The sequence below is a fragment of the Entelurus aequoreus genome, linkage group LG21, assembly GCF_033978785.1.
Source record: "Entelurus aequoreus isolate RoL-2023_Sb linkage group LG21, RoL_Eaeq_v1.1, whole genome shotgun sequence".
NCBI classification, from domain to species: domain Eukaryota; kingdom Metazoa; phylum Chordata; class Actinopteri; order Syngnathiformes; family Syngnathidae; genus Entelurus; species Entelurus aequoreus.
This window is the reverse complement of record NC_084751.1, coordinates 25,846,931-25,864,411: the sequence shown is the minus strand read 5'-3', so window position 1 is coordinate 25,864,411 and position 17,481 is coordinate 25,846,931. Positions and strand designations below refer to the sequence as shown.

General features: G+C 42.1%; 1 protein-coding gene across 1 annotated transcript in view; it reads left to right on the top strand.

Annotated features, from left to right (window-relative positions):
- Positions 1–17,481, top strand: part of arhgap24 (Rho GTPase activating protein 24) — a 179,407-nt gene that overhangs the window by 70,129 nt on the left and 91,797 nt on the right. Inside the window, exon 4 of the mRNA XM_062031290.1 lies at positions 1,244–1,331. Within this exon, the coding sequence (XP_061887274.1) occupies positions 1,244–1,331 (88 nt within the window). The remainder of the gene's footprint in view (positions 1–1,243; positions 1,332–17,481) is intronic.

Sequence of the window (17,481 nt, the reverse complement as noted above, 5' to 3'; positions counted from 1 at the left end):
TAAACTGTTTTCAGATGTGTGAACATGATTGCACAAGGGTTTTCTAATCATCAATTAGCCTTCTGAGCCAATGAGCAAACACATTGAACCATTAGAACACTGGAGTGATAGTTTCTGGAAATGGGCCTCTATACACCTATGTAGATATTGCACCAAAAACCAGACATTTGCAGCTAGAATAGTCATTTACCACATTAGCAATGTATAGAGTGTATTTCTTTAAAGTTAAGACTAGTTTAAAGTTATCTTCATTGAAAAGTATAGTGCTTTTCCTTCAAAAATAAGGACATTTCAATGTGACCCCAAACTTTTGAACGGTAGTGTATGTATATTTGTATATATATATGTATGTATATATATATATATATGTATGTATATATATATACATATATATATATGTGTATATATATGTATATATGTGTATGTGTATATATATATATATATGTATATATATGTATATATGTGTGTGTATATATATATGTATGTATATATATGTGTATATATGTATGTGTATATATATGTGTAAATAAATATATACAGTCCAAGTGTAGTTTTTGTCTTGGTGGCTGCAGTGGTCAGCAAACAAAAGGCCACCAGTGGAGATGTCAATATGGGGAATGTGGGCGTTGTGGTTTTAAAGTGTAGGGAAACTGAAACCAGCCCAGCACCAAAAAGACATGCGTTCTTGACCAGCGTCTCACACACCCACAACGCATTGAAGTCGTGTTCTGTTTCCTCTACGGTAACTGTATGACATGCATTACAATTGAGACGGTATGTTAATGTAAAAAAACATCAGTGAGGTTTTGTCATCAAGTCTCTGGTGCCAACAGACACATCAAACAGCCATTTCTGTCACACTTTTACAACCTCTGCTTGAAATCACCTCATCTGGGGCCCTCAGGTAGGGTTTCCACTTCCTGGTTGTCACAGTTTTGGCCCATTAAAACGCCACGTCTCTCAGCAAGGAAGGAACTAGACTCCCCTCTGATCCTGTTAACATGTGCGTCTCTTTAATCCGGGCGCTGTCACCGACCCACAGCTTGTCTGCATTAGCTTTGACCCTGACACAGGTCATCCTAATCGAGTTTGTGGTTTTTAATTAAGCAGATTTCAGGGTGCCGCTTTTTGTTTAATGGCTGAAAAAAAAAAAAATGTTGACATGACAAAAAAGTCATAACCTAATCCCAAATGTTTGGGGCCCAAAACGCTCAGAAATGTTCTGTTTTGTTCTTCTCCACAGGGAGCCATTTTCCTACCTGGCAACAAAGTAACAGAACATCCAAGCAGTGGCGATGAAGCGGGAAAATATCTCTTTGAGGTCATTCCAGGTAGGAGAAATTCCATTAATGACGTCAACATTTTGGAGGAGGTTTTGGGAATCCAAAGCATTAAAATAAGGACCACAACCCATTTGTTTTTCGACTATCAGCGAGGCTCAGCAACCCGCGGCTCTTTACCGCTGCCCTAGTGGCTTCCTAAAACCTCTTTCAGAGATGTGTGGAAATAGAAAAAGATGAAGAAAATTTTTTTTTGTTTGTTTTAGTATAATTTCTGTAGGAGAACAAACATGACACAAACCTTCCTAATTGTTAGAAATCCCACTGTTTATATTAAACATGCTTCACTGATGAGAGTGTTTGGCAAGCGCCGTTTTGTCCTTCTAATTTCAGCGATGGTTGAACTCATCGTAGTTTATTTACATGTACAACTTTCTCTGATGCTACCACAGAAAGACGTGTTTTATGCCACTCCTTCTTTGTCTCATTTTGTCCACTAAACGTTTTATGCTGTGCGTAAATACAAAAGGTGAGCTTTGTTGATTATATTGATTTTCTGGAGTGCTTATCAGGCATATTTGGTCAATCCATGACTGCAAGCTAATCGGTGCTAACATGCTAGCTGTATGTACATATTGCATCATTATGCCTCATTTGTAGGTATATTTGAGCCCATTTAATTTCCTTTACTTATGTCCTCTGTGTATTTAATTTATATTTGCATGTCTCATGACATATTATCTGTATGTAATATTGGCTGCATTTCTGTGTTGTTTGTGTGTCATGTTGTTCCAGACCACAGCAAACGTTACCCAGTTCACAAAGATTGTAATAAATCCATTAGAAAAAGACAGCCTGCCGTTACCTTTAACTTGGACACACACATGTATACCTTTGGCCATTTTGAGCCAGTAATTTCCAGAAGTTATCTCATCCTGTGAGAAGCCTCCATTTCACTAATGATTTCCAATGTTGCAATAATGTGTAGAATAAAAATTAAAATACAAAATTTTTTGTTAGCCTTGGATAGTAGGCTAATATAGCTAATATAGACACTTACATCATGTGTTGCCTTCATTTTAACACTTATAAAAGGCCCTTTAATTTTGTGTGGCTCCAGACAGATATCTTTTTTTGTATTTTTGGCCCAAAGTGGCTCTTTCAACATTTTGAGTTGCCGACCCCTGATTAGAAGACTAATAAACTTGAATGATATCATAGTGGTTGTAATTTGCAGTGGTGCAGGAATGTATTGCATCATACTGGAAACTGTTTCTAATATTTTGGTGATCCATTTTTATTTGTTTGCATTGGAGGGTATTATTGTTGACCGCACTACTACTGTATGTTAGTCAGGGATGGGAGATATATGGCCTAAAACCCACATCGCGATATATTACTTGGCGAAATAATAGAAGCGGGCAATGAAAACTCACCCCAGTGGGACGTCAATGTGAATGACTATGAGAAACCTTGGAGAGGACCGCATATGTGGGTAACCCCCCCCCCTCTAGGGGAGACCGAAAGCAATGGATGTCGAGTGGGTCTGACATAATATTGTGAAAGTCCAACACATCAGCGAAAGTCCAGTCCATAGTGGGGCCAGCAGGAACCATCCCGAGTGGAGACGGGTCAGCAGCATAGAGATGTCCCCATCTGATGAACAGGCTAGCGGTCCACCCCGGGTTGGGAGCAGAGTAGAAAAGAAAAGAAACGGCAGATCAACTGGTCTAAAAAGGGAGTCTATTTAAAGGCTAGAGTATACAAATGAGTTTTAAGATGAGACTTAAATGCTTCTACTGAGGTAGCATCTCTAACTTTAACCGGGAGGGCATTCCATAGTATTGGAGCCCGAATAGAAAACGCTCTAAAGCCCGCAGACTTTTTTTGGGCTCTGGGAATCACTAATAAGCCGGAGTTCTTTGAACGCAGATTTCTTGCCGGGACATATGGTACAATACAATCGTCAAGATAGGCAGGAGCTTGACCGTGTAGTATTTTATACGTAAGTAGTAAAACCTTAAAGTCGCATCATAGGTGCACAGGAAGCCAGTGCAAGTGAGCCAGTATAGGCGTAATATGATCAAACTTTCTTGTTTTTGTCAAAAGTCTAGCAGCCGCATTTTGTACCATCTGTAATCTTTTAATGCTAGACATAGGGAGGCCCGAAAATAAAACGTTACAGTAATCGAGACGAGATGTAACGAACGCATGGATAATGATCTCAGCATCGCTTGTGGACAAAATGGAACAAATTTTAGCGATATTATGGAGATGAAAGAAGGCCGTTTTAGTAACACTCTTAATGTGTGACTCAAACGAGAGAGTTGGGTCGAAGATAATACCCAGATTCTTTACCGAGTCGCCTTGTGTAATTGTTTAGTTGTCAAATGTTAAGGTGGTATTATTAAATAGATGTCGGTTTTGAGCAGGACCGATAATCAGCATTTCCGTTTTCTTAGCGTTGAGTTTCAAAAAGTTAGCGGACATCCATTGTTTAATTTCATTAAGACACGCCTCCAGCTGACTACAATCCGGCGTGTTGGTCAGCTTTAGGGGCATGTAGAGTTGGGTGTCATCAGCATAACAGTGAAAGCTAACACCGTATTTGAGTATGATGTCACCTAGCGGCAGCATGTAAATACTAAAGAGTGCAGGGCCAAGAACCGAACCCTGGGGAACTCCGCACGTTACCTTAACATAGTCCGAGGTCTCATTGTTATGGGAGACACACTGCATCCTGTCAGTAAGATAAGAGTTAAACCAAGACAAGGCTAAGTCTGTCATCCCAATACGCGTTTTGATACGCTGTAATAAAATATTATGATCAACAGTATCGAAAGCGGCGCTAAGATCAAGAAGCAGCAACATAGATGAAGCATCAGAATCCATCGTTAGCAATAGATCATTAGTCATTTTTGCGAGGGCTGTTTCCGTAGAGTGATTTGCCCTGAAACCGGATTGAAAAGGTTCACAGAGATTGTTAGACGCTAAGTGTTCATTTAGCTGCTGTGCTACAATTTTTTCGAGGATTTTCGAGATAAATGGAAGGTGGGACACCGGCCGGTAGTTTACCAAGAGATCAGGATCGAGGTTAGGTCTTTTGAGTAGAGGATGAATAACCGCTTTTTTTAATGCTAGGGGAACAGTGCCAGAGGAAAGTGATAAGTTTATAATATTTAACACTGATGGACCTAGTAATACAAAAAGCTCCTTGATAAGTTTCCCAGGAATTGGGTCAAGTAAACATGTTATTTGTTTTGTCCCATTTACACATTTTGACAATTCCTCCAATGTTATTTTATCAAAGAGAGAGAAACTATTTTGGAGGGCGGTATCCGTCGTATATACAGTCGTATTTGTGTTAATAGAACCCAGTTGTAGCTGAGATGCATTGTCTTTAATCTCTTTTCTAATGACTTCAATTTTCTTATTAAAGAAATTCATAAAGTCATCTGCTGAGTGGGTGGAGCTACTGGGAGGAGTCCCTTGTTGGGTTAGCGATGCTACTGTACTAAACAGAAATTTAGGATCATTTTTGTTGAGGTGGATGAGATTTGAGTAATATTTAGCTTTAGCTGAGGTAAGCATGCGTTTATAAGTTATTAAACTATCACACCATGCTTGATGGAAAACCTCAAGTTTAGTCGCAAGCCATTTGCGTTCCAGCTTTCTACATGATATTTTCTGGGCTTTAGTTTCTTCTGTAAACCATGGGGTAAGCCTTTTAGGGGCCCTTTTTAGCTTTAGCGGTGCTACACTATCAATGGTGTCGCACAGGGCGTCATTAAAGTTGTTAGTGAGGTTATCAATAGAGCCCACATAATTTGGGAATGGTGCCATTACCGAAGGCAGTAGGTCAGTAAGAGTCGTCGTTGTGGCAGCATTAATTTTGCGGCTGCTATAGTAGTTATTATTATTATTATTAGTTTGTTGACAATGAGTCAGAACTTCGAATTTTATAAGGTAATGATCGGACATTACTTTAGTGTACGGGAGTATCGTAACTTTGGAGGTGGTGACACCCCTGACAAGCACTAGATCTATCGTATTACCGTTGCGATGCGTGGGTTCATTTATTATTTGTGTAAGACCACAGCTATCAATTATAGTCTGGAGCGCCACGCATGGAGGGTCCGATGGGGTATTCATATGGATATTAAAGTCCCCCATTATGATTATATTGTCGGCGTGCGTCACTAGATCAGCAACAAACTCTGAGAATTCACTGATGAAGTCCGAATAGGGCCCAGGGGGGCGGTAGATAACAGCCAGGTGGAGAGGCAGCGGTGTGACAAACCTCAAAGTGAGCACCTCAAACGAGTTATATTTATTATTTAGGTTAGGTGTAAGATTATAGTTTTCATTGTATATTAGTGCGACACCCCCTCCCCTTTTAAGAGGCCGGGCAACATGTGTATTGGTATAGTTAGGAGGAGATGCCTCATTTAGCGCAAAAAAATCGTCTGGTTTGAGCCAGGTCTCGGCGAGACCAACGACGTCAAGTTTGTTGTCTCTAATGACTTCATTAACTAATAACGTTTTGGAAGATAATTATCTTATGTTTAAAAAGCCCATATTATAGGTAGTGGGCTGTTTTGAGGATTGTTTGTTGAAATTATCCGAAATAGCAATATTAATAATGTTGCGTTTATTATGCGTAGTGCACTTTAAATAGTTTCGACCATATCTAGGAATTGATACGACGGGGATATTCAGATTGTTTGCTTGATGTTGCGATAAACTGAACGCATCATAGTTAGCTACCTCAGTACAATGTATGTCTGCCTCTGACACGGTCACAAAAGAAAAAACATTATGTGAGTTGTGTTTTATTCTAAGAGAATTGCTATGTGTGCAGGGATTATCCAGCCTGGCGCCGACTAGTATTCCCATGCTAGCGAGGAGGTCCACCGTACATGCATCTTTCAGTCTATAACGACCCGATCCATCCACATCCAGAATTGTCTGTCGGTCGTATGTGATCACAGAGTGTTCACGCTTTGAGCCAGCCATGAAATTGACAGAAATGACGGGTGTTTTTTGCCAAATCGCTCTACACTCCCAAGAGCGTTAGCGAGCCGCTGCTTAGCCATGCGCCGCCATCTTGTCATCGAAACTACACCCTCGAGTTACTGGCATGGCCACTCTACCAACTGAGCCACACTCCCCCACAGTACCATGACTTTCGTTTCACTTCCTTCTTTCTTAGTGCACTGCTTGTGTGATGCAATGTTGTTCTTTAATAGAAAAATCTGAATCAGCAACAACAGATTGAACTTCCTGTTTCTATTTGTTTATTTATTGATCTATGAATTTATTTTTCAGCCAAGGTTTTCACCGTGCACCTTGACCTTAGTTTTATTAGGTGTCAACAGGCATGAGCAGCCAATCAGCATCTTACCCACCCTTGTGTTTTACCTACTATGCCGTGTTATTGTGGTTAGTTCGCCTGACTCTGGAGATGGACTTGTACGTGGAAGAAAACATTTTATTTTTTTACTTTTCAACTGCACAGTGCCAACTTACACCAAGAACATGTGGAAAATGGCGCCATGTTGAATGCATCAGTCGGAATGACACATTAGGTGTCATGGATATCTGTTTTGTAGTTTTCGAATAGCATACTAACCAACACACAGGTGTGAAAACAGTGAAGGAGAACAAGAGTCTACTGTGTTAACATCTCAGCACGGATTAATGACTAAGGCAGCAAGAAATTGGGCCGCTGCAGCAAAGTGGAGACTATGGAATGGCGGCTAAACAGTGCTAAAATTCTTGCGCGGTGAAATTATACTCTTTTACTCACGATTGGATTCTGTTTGCGCTCACGACGTGTCTTTGTCTTTTATCCACACATGCGATGTTCCAACCTTTTGGCATTTAGGGGCGGGCATTTCAAAAAACGACCCAGCAAATCCCCTCCTTTCTAATTTGTCACTTTAAACTCCAACTGTCTCTTGGTCAGAGCCAGTCCAAGGCTTCTGATGAATATTAGAGTCTTAAGGCAAAAGAAGACGATATTAGTGTACCGTATTTTTCAGAGTATAAGTCGCTCCGGAGTATAAGCCGCACCGGCCAAAAATGCATAATAAAGGAGGAAAAAAACACATATAAGTCGCACTGGAGTATAAGTCGCATTTTTTGGGGAAATGTATTTGATAAAACCCAACACCAAGAATAGATATTTGAAAGGCAATTTAAAATAAATAAAGAATAGTGAACAACAGGCTGAATAAGTGTACGTTATATGACGCATAAATAACCAACTGAGAACGTGCCTGGTATGTTAACGTAACATATTATGGTAAGAGTCATTCAAATAACTATAACATATAGCAGTGATTTTCAACATTTTTTGAGCCAGGGCACATTTTTTGCGTTGACTAAATCCGGAGGCACACCACCAGCAGATATCATTAAACAACAAAACTCAGTTGACAGTGAAAAGTAATTGTCGCAATTGTTGGATATGACTTTAAAGCATAACCAACCATGCATCAATATAGCTCTTGTCTCAATGTAGGTGTACAGTCACCACCTGTCACATCACACCGTGACTTATTTGGAGTGTTTTGCTGTTTTCCTGTGTGTAGCGTTTTAGTTCTTGTCTTCCGCTCCAATTTTGGTGGCTTTTTCTCTTTTTTTGGTATTTTCCTGGAGCAGTTTCAGGTCTTCCTTTGAGCGATATTTCCCACATCTACTTTGTTTTTATCCTTCTTCGTGGGTACATTGTCGATTGTCTTGTCATGTTCTGATGTACATTGTGGACGCCATCTTTGCTCCACAGTAAGTCTTTGCTGTCGTCCAGCATTCTGTTTTTGTTTACTTTGTAAGCCAGTTCAGTTTTAGTTTCGTTCTACATAGCCTTCCCTAAGCTTAAATGCCTTTTCTAAGGGGCACTCACCTTTTGTTTATTTTTTGTTTAAGCATTAGACACCCTTTTATCTGCACACTGCCTCCCGCTGTTTCCGTCATCTACAAATCAATTAGCTACCGGCTGCTACCTACTGATATGGAAGAGTATTACACGGTTACTCTGCCAAGCTCTAGACAGCACAAACACTCAACAACAACACATCATTTGCAGACTATAATTACTGGTTTGCAAAAAATATTTTTTACCCCAAATAGGTGAAATTAGATAATCCCCCATGGCACACCGGACTGTATCTCACGGCACACTAGTGTGCCGCGGCACAGTGGTTGAAAAACACTGACATATAGAACATGCTATACGTTTACCAAACAATCTGTCACTCCTAATCGCTAAATCCCATGAAATCTTATACATCTAGTCTCTTACGTGAATGAGCTAAATAATATTATTTGATATTTTACGGTAATGTGTTAATGATTTCACACATAAGTCGCTCCTGAGTATAAGTCTCACCCCCGGCCAAACTATGAAAAAAACTGCGACTTACGGTCCGAAAAATAGTTATTTTGTCATCCAATATACACGTTTTACACTACAACCTTGTAGAGGTTGCCCTCTAGTGGGTTCTTTAGACCACCACAGACTGCCAGGAATTCAGGATATAACACTGTTTTATTTTACTTAATGGTGCAAAGTCTTTTGCTTTTCAGCACAGTGTCTTTTCTGCGTCCGTGTCTCTCAGCAGCACCTCCAACCCCAACTACTCGTTTCCTCACGGCTGCTGCTAATAAAGGTGACAGGTGATTAGATAACAAGGCCCACCTGGGCCGTCTACGCACCCTTTGCTGTCTTCCAGGCCGGTCCTGACACACCCCGTTCCGCCGCAGGCCCGCAGGCCACGCCCCCCTCCACAAACCTATTAAACAATGACATTACTTAGACTTAGACAAACTTTATTGATCCACAAGGGAAATTGTTCCACACAGTAGCTCAGTTACAAAGGATGGAAAGGGTAAGGTTGGAAAGGATAATGCAGATATAAAATAGACTAAAAAAGTACCATTGTAGCAATATAAAATATAACATATATGTAATATTTACATATTATATATACAGTATATAATATATACTGATGTATTATATTATTATATTATATTATATGTACAATATACAACAAATTGTTACAGTACAGCGGGGGAAGAAGACGGCACAGATGCAGAGACGTCGTTTAGCTCTATTTATTATATTTACAATAGTAGGAAGTGTGAAACTAATCCAAAATGTGTATGTGTGCGACTATGTGTAGCGATTATCTGATGAGTGTTACCAGGAGTGTTGAGTGATAGGCGGAAGTCCATGTAGGGCAAAGCAAGTTCGGAGATCCAGGGACAGGCAGGAGGTCAGGGGCAAGAGCGAGGCGTCAAAGTCTGTGTCTAGGCAGCAGGCCGAGATCCAAGAAGGCAGCCAGGGAACCAGAGGGAATACGGGGAGACGAGACACACAGCTAGTGATCAGGAAACGGAGGAATGCTGCTGGATGGCGACAAGGGACACGAGACAAATGAACACGGAGGGGAAGAAACAGAGAGAGAGAGGAAGTGCGCATAGAGCTAGACACGTGTAGGCTCACTGTACGGAACGGGTAGCGTCGTTCTGGCCCGGAACGCAGGTTTGCACTGGCTTAAGAAGCGCGGCGTCTCATCAGCTTCAGGTGTGCAGATTGCTGATTGATAGCAGCCGCCTGCTGCAGCAGGAGATGAGCGCCCGTGGGCGTGTCCCGAGCCGCGCTCCGTGGAGCGCATTAAGGCTGAAACGACGCGTCGACGTAGTCGACGTCATCGGTTACGTAAATACGTCGACGCCGTTTTTGGGCGTCGACGCGTCGCATAATGACGTCACACTACCGTCATGGCGAAGCGCAAAGCAGACGATCAAAGAAGACGATGCGAGCGGTGCGAGCGAGGGGGGAAAAGCATTCCAAAAGGGGTCAAAAGTGTGGGAGTATTTCAATAAACGGCCTAATAATGTTGTTGTATGCACACTGTGTCGAGCGGAAATGGCCTATCATAGCAGCACAACGGCTATGAACGAACATTTGAAAAGAAAACCATCAACTAGTCAATCGTCCGCGCGAGTATACGTTGTCATCATTACACAAAAACATGAATGTGTCATTTGTATCTGCTAGGGGTGTAACGGTACGTGTTTTGTATTGAACCGTTTCGGTACGGGGGTGTACCGAACGAGTTTCTAAGCTAAAGCAAAAGTCTTAACAAGCTGCTTTGCTCCGTCTGCCTCTGTCTCAGCACGCAGCATTGTCCCACCCACACAACCATCTGATTGGTACACACGCAGCATTGTCCCACCCACACAACCATCTGATTGGTACACACGAAGCATTATCAGCCAATCAGCAGTGCGTATTCAGAGCGCATGTAGTCAGCGCTTCAGCGTGGAGCAGATAGGTGTTTAGCAGGTGAGCATCAGGCAGCGGACTCTCCCCAAATGATAATAAACACCTCCCAGTCAACTACTAGTAACATCACTATGAGCCCGTTGACCTTCTAGAAACTTAAACTGCAGCTCAGCTCACTCGCAATCCTGGCTTGAGGTGAAGGCTAATTAGCTCTCAGTTCCAGCCACATCGACCCCTTCTGAGCGCCTATTTTCAGCTGCTGGGAATATTGTAAACAAGAAAAGAAGCAAAGCATGTAGACATGCTAACCTTTCTTCATTACAACTGTTAGTCACTCACTGGAATGAGTAGAATTGGTTATTGTGTACTGTGTTGGACTGGATGTTTATTTTGCACATTTTAAAAGCAATACTTAATGTTTACAGTGCTCCAGAATATTTAGATTGGCACTTTTTTGTATTGGATGTTTATCTTTATTTTTGCACATTTTAGCAAATAAGCAATACTTTCACTTTTGTGGAAATGTTTACACTGTTGTTACAGAATATTTCGTTTTGCACTTTTTTGTATTGGATGTTTATCTTTATTTTTGCACATTTTAAAGCAAAATAAGCAATACTTTTACTTTTGAAATGCTTATACTATTGCAGAATATTAAGATTTGCACTGGATGTTGACTTTTATATTTGCACATTAAAAAGCATATAAGCTACTTTTAATTTTGTTAAATGTTAAAAGTTTTAAATGTTTACATTGTTACAGAATATTTAGTCATGTTGTTGTCAATGTTGACTGAGTGGCCATACTTCTTTTTTTTTGTAAATAAAAGCCATGCCTTTTGAAAAAACGGGCTTACATTTATTTTTTCATCTTCATTTTGAATAAAAAAATAATCGGTAAAAGGAAAAATAATCTATAGATTAATCGAAAAAATAATCTATAGATTAACCGATTAATCGAAAAAATAATCTATAGATTAATCGATAGAAAAATAATCGTTAGCTGCAGCCTTAGAGCGCATAACAGAGTGCACTGAGTCATGCGCTTGCACCGTGACACAAATCCCAATTACCATGTTCAGTATTACAGTATATGTAACAGCTGCAATAAAAAAGGGCAGCATAAGTATATACATATAGAGCATAAAATAGAGAGTAGATCAGATATCATCTATTGCTGTATGGCGAGTGATTATACAGCTGGATGGAGGGCGGAATGAAGGAGTTCTTGAATCGAACACTGTGGGAACGAAGCTGACGGAGCCTGTTGGAGTGTGAGCTCCGCTGTCCCTCAATTGTCTGGTGGAGTGGGTGGGCGGGATTGTCCATGATGGCGAGCAGTTTGTCCAGTGTCCTCCTGTCCCTCACTGAAACAAACGCCTCCAACTGCGTGCCAATAGTTTGGCCGGCTTTCCGAATCAGTTTGTCAATCCGGTTTAAGTCCATTTTGCTGGTGCTGCTCCCCCAACAAAGTACTGCAAAGTACAGGGCACTGGCCACAACAGACTGAAAAAAGATCTCCAACAGCTTGCTGCACACATTAAAGGACCTAAGCTTCCTCAGGAAAAAGAGTCTGCTCATGCTCTTCTTGTAAACAGCTTTGCTGTTGTCCTTCCAGTCCAGTCTGCTGTTCAAATGGACTCCCAGGTACCACTACTGCCACCTCTCGGCCCTGGATTTTGATGGGCTCCACAGGGCAAATTTTTTTCTTGTACAGTATGTAAGGTTGGTCTTTTGCCGCATTCCTGTGAGAATCCTGCCTGTGACTGAAGCATTAAGGAGTGGGACTATCCAGGACAAGCTGCAGTGTGCTCCACCAACCACCAGGTAGCATCTGTGAGCAGATAATACAGTATCATCTCTTTCCCTTTTGAACTTATCAGGTCAGTAGTGCATTCTTCAAGCATTCTTTACTCACGCTCAAAGTGAAGGATGAGGCAAAAATACAACTTCCAACTTCCTGGCTGTCCAAAGTCGGGACCCGGGGTGGACCGCTTGCCTGTGCATCGGTTGGGGACATCTCTGCGCTGCTGACCTGTCTCCGCTCGGGATGGTCTCCTGCTGGCCCCACTACGGACTGGACTCTCACTATTATGTTAGATCCACTATGGACTGGACTCTCACAATATTATGCTAGATCCCCTTGACGTCCATTGCACCGGTCGCCCTAGGGGGGGTCCCCACATCTGCGGCCCTCACCAAGGTTTCTCATTGTCCCATTGGGTTGAGTTTTTCCTTGCCCTGATGTGGGATCTGAACAGAGGATGTCGTTGTGGCTTGTGCAGCCCTTTGAGACACTTGTGATTTAGGGCTATATAAACAAACATTGATTGACTGAACTTTACCTTCTGTACCATTTGTTATGATGTGTGTTACGGTCTGGTAGTGGACTGGACCCCAGGACGCAGAGTGTTTAATAACAAAATATAGTGCACAAAGAGGAAAAATAGATACAGCAAGCATAGGGAAAGCTATGCTGCATATAGGTTGAGCCTAAAGCACACCTGTGCAATAATCATGCTGTTTATTTAGCATCTTGATATGCCACACCTGTGAGGTGGGATGGATTATCTTGGCAAAGAAGAAATGCTCACTAACACAGATTTAGACCGATTTGTGAACAATATTTGAGAGGGACAGGGACAAGCGGTAGAAAATGGATGGATGGAAGGTCTTGTAGATCTTTGAGTTCAACTCATGAAAAATGGGAGCAAAAACAAAAGTGTTGCGTTTATATTTTTGTTCAGTGTTGTCACGACCCGACTAGGACTCTGGACACAGATGCAGGATTTCTGAAAACAGTTGTTTATTCTCAGAAGGGGAGGGGTCCAAAAAGGGAGAAACAAAACAGGCTATCAAAACAGATGTAACCTGACTACTAAACTAACAAAAATATTAACAACTCAAAACGCTCCGGCTATGTAGGGAAAAAAGGGCTAAGAACAAAAACTAACAAATACAACAAAAAGCGCTCCAACGGAGGCGATGCTAAGAAGCTAATCTTACCTGACAAATGGTTACAAACAAAGAATGTCCCGTGGATCAAAAATACAAAAAGTGGCAATGGCTGTGGACAAGACTGTGGCAAAGGAACGCTGGCGGTACGCACAAGAAGATACGAAAACACTCTGGCACAGGACAGAAGGAAGATGAGACATTTATACACATGAGGGAGGGTGACACAGGTGGGCGCAATCAGGCAATCAGGAAAGACGTCAGACCAGTGAAACAGGAGGAAGGGCAAGTGACCTGAAACGAGAGGGAGAGTCAGCATTTCAAAATAAAACAGGAAATGACAAAACATGAAACCAGACGAAACCCAGACCAGACTTCACCCAGGTGTGACAAGTGTAGGAACAGGTGTGTCCTGATTGCCAATCAGGGACAGGTGATCGGGAGCCAGCACGCAGACAGAAGAAGTAATGACAAAAAGGCAAATAGTAAATAGAAACAGGAAATTAAACAAACTACAAGAAACTAATAATTGTCATGAGAGATCATAATGTGAACATGTAAACAATCGTGATCTTTAAAAACAATCTGTAACAATTTTTTGTCATCAAAAATTGCCTATTTCAAAATATTTTTCTGGATATATGCTCTCCAGGGCCCTTGTGTAACAAGAGTTGTGTGAATTTCCTAATCAAAATGGACGTACGTTCTAATCCAGAAAACAAAAAATTCAGATGTATTCAAGTTAGTGCACGTACAAATCCGAGCACATTTGTTTTTACATCGCAATCAACTTGAAATTGACCACTGTGGTGTGTGTGGCTTGGTGCAACGAGACCCCACCCCTTATAAATACACGAATCATATTGAAAGTAGCCATGTGACTGAGCCCTGAACACTCTGACCAATCAGGACTCAGCAAGAGGTGCTTGTTTTTCTCTGCTAAAGACGGAGGAGTATGATGGAAAGCCAGCTGTCATTGCTGTGTCTCCAAGAACTGAACACAGGCCGAAATAAAAAAGAAATGGTTGGTTCAGGAAGATTAAAAAGAAGAAGAAGATAAATGTGCGTGGCCAACAAGACGAGTGGACCGGTAATAGGGCAGTGCGGCACTACGTTTGAAAAGATAGTCACTGGAATGATACATAAAACTTAAGCAGACTGTGATTACCAACAATTAGCCCAATATAGATATCATTTGTGTAGTTTGCAAAATAATGTGTTATCTTGTTCTTTCAGATTAGAGTTTCATGCGAAAATTATGTTATATGGATAGGCTCCAGGTTTATGTTTGTAAGCAAGCTTCATACATGAGGGCCCAGGGGCCTCATGAAAGTAGAGTTGCGTACACTAGTACAAATTCAGATGTATTGATGGGGACGGCGTAGCGCGGTTGGGAGAGTGGCTGTGCCAGCAACCTGAAGGTTCCTGGTTCAATCCCCACCTTCTACCAACCTCGTCACGTCCATTTTGTCCTTGAGCAAGACACTTCACCCTCGCTCCTGATGGGTCGTGGTTAAGGCCTTGCATGGCAGCTCCCGCCATCAGTGTGTGAATGTGGAAATAGTGTCAAAGCGCTTTGAGTACCTTGAAAGTAGAAAAGCGCTATACAAGTGTAACCCACTTACCGTTAAAGTGTGTGCGCGCACAAATCCAAGCACATTTAATTTTTACATCGCAATCAACTTGAAACTGGTCCCAGATTAAGATTAGGGATGTCCGATAGTATCGGACTGCCGATATTATCGGCCAAATAAATGCTTTAAGATATAATATCGAAAATTATTGGTATCGGTTTCAAAATTATCGGTATCGGTTTCCAAAAGTAAAATGTATGACTTTTTAAAATGCCGCTGTGTACACGGACGCAGGGAGAAGTACAGAGCGCCAATTAACCTTAAAGGCACTGCTTTTGCGTGCCAGCCCAGTCACATAATATCTACGGCTTTTCACACACACAAGTGAATGCAATCATACTTGGTCAACAGCCATACAGGTCACACTGAGGGTGGACGTATAAACAACTTTAACACTGTTACAAATACGCGCCACACTGTGAACCCACACCAAACAAGAATGACAAACACATTTCGGGAGAACATCCGCACCGTAACACAACATAAACACAACAGAACAAATGCCCATAACCCCTTGCAGCACTAACTCTTCCGGGACGCTACAATATACACCCCCCGCTACCTCCTACCCCCCCCCCCCCCACCCACCTTAACTCCGCCCACGTCAACCTCCTCATGCTCTCTCAGGGAGAGCATGTCCCAAATTCAAAGCTGCTGTTTTGAGGCATGTTAAAAAAAATAATGCACTTTGTGACTTCAATAATAAATATGGCAGTGCCATGTTGGCATTTTTTTCCATAACTTGAGTTGATTTATTTTGGAAAACCTTGTTACATTGTTTAATGCATCCAGCGGGGCATCACAACAAAATTAGGCATAATAATGTGTTAATTCCACGACTGTATATATCGGTATCGGTGGATATCGGAATCGGTAATTAAGAGTTGGACAATATCGGAATATCGGATATCGGCAAAAAAGCCATTATCGGACATCTCTAATTAAAATATCAGCCAAGTATGCTGGGGCATACAAAAGGAAGGTCGTGCCAGTCGAAATGTACCATTTTGTGAGTAGTAGATCCCTTTGTCTTGGCATGAAGATGAAACTGTTCAGTTGTTTTCCATGCTTGGGTCACCCTCCCTCTGCAAACCGCCAGGACAGTTTACGCCGTTGCGAATGCGGAAAACATGTCTTGTTATGAGGCGGCGAATAAAGAAGTCTCAGAGAAGCAGAGAGTGGGAATGAAAGGAAAAGCACGACACATTTATTCCACTGGTCGTCTGCAGTTTGAACATAACACACAGAACGGGAAGTGAGGAGGGTGGTGGGTATGTTGATGACTTTCCGGGGGGAAAAAAAGCGAGAAAGTCGTACAGAGATGTCTGTTGTCTCGCTGTCTGAACTTACCAACACACTGCTGTCGCCCCAGGTCTTGAATTTGCTCTGCTCTGCTTTGGGTTTTTGACTCTTTCAGGAAAGTTTGCAAAAAAGTTCCCTAAAAATTCACCTGCGCTTGCTTCGCCTGCTCTTATCATCTCTTGTTCATCTTCAGGGTGCTCGCCCACATCTGGATATGTGTTTAATGTGTGCATGGCAACAAAAAAAAAAGTAGGGTTGTGGAAGCAAATATTTAGACAAGAATATCCCGTTAATGTCTATATTCTTACTCTCTGCACGGTTCTAGTCATGACATGCTGGAACATGTTCAAGTTGGCCGCATGTTCTACTCGAGAAGGAAAACATGTACATTCTGCATATTTCCATGTTGCACTTAAAAGGTGCTCCTAAGCGTTTGTGCAGGTCCAGAAAGAAATGCTCTAGCAAATAATATATTAATCAAAATGTACTTTTTAATGCTGGCAAGTGGAGGAGTTCAAGTACCTCGGAGTCTTGTTCACGAGTGAGGGAAGAGTGGATCGTGAGATCGACAGGCGGATCGGTGCGGCGTCTTCAGTAATGCGGACGCTGTATCGATCCGTTGTGGTGAAGAAGGAGCTGAGCCGGAAGGCAAAGCTCTCAATTTACCGGTCGATCTACGTTCCCATCCTCACCTATGGTCATGAGCTTTGGGTTATGACCGAAAGGACAAGATCACGGGTACAAGCGGCCGAAATGAGTTTCCTCCGCCGGGTGGCGGGGCTCTCCCTTAGAGATAGGGTGAGAAGCTCTGTCATCCGGGAGGAGCTCAAAGTGAAGCCGCTGCTCCTCCACATCGAGAGGAGCCAGATGAGGTGTTTCGGGCATCTGGTCAGGATGCCACCCGAACGCCTCCCTACGGAGGTGTTTAGGGCACGTCCGACCGGTAGGAGGCCACGGGGAAGACCCAGGACACGTTGGGAAGACTATGTCTCCCGGCTGGCCTGGGAACGCCTCAG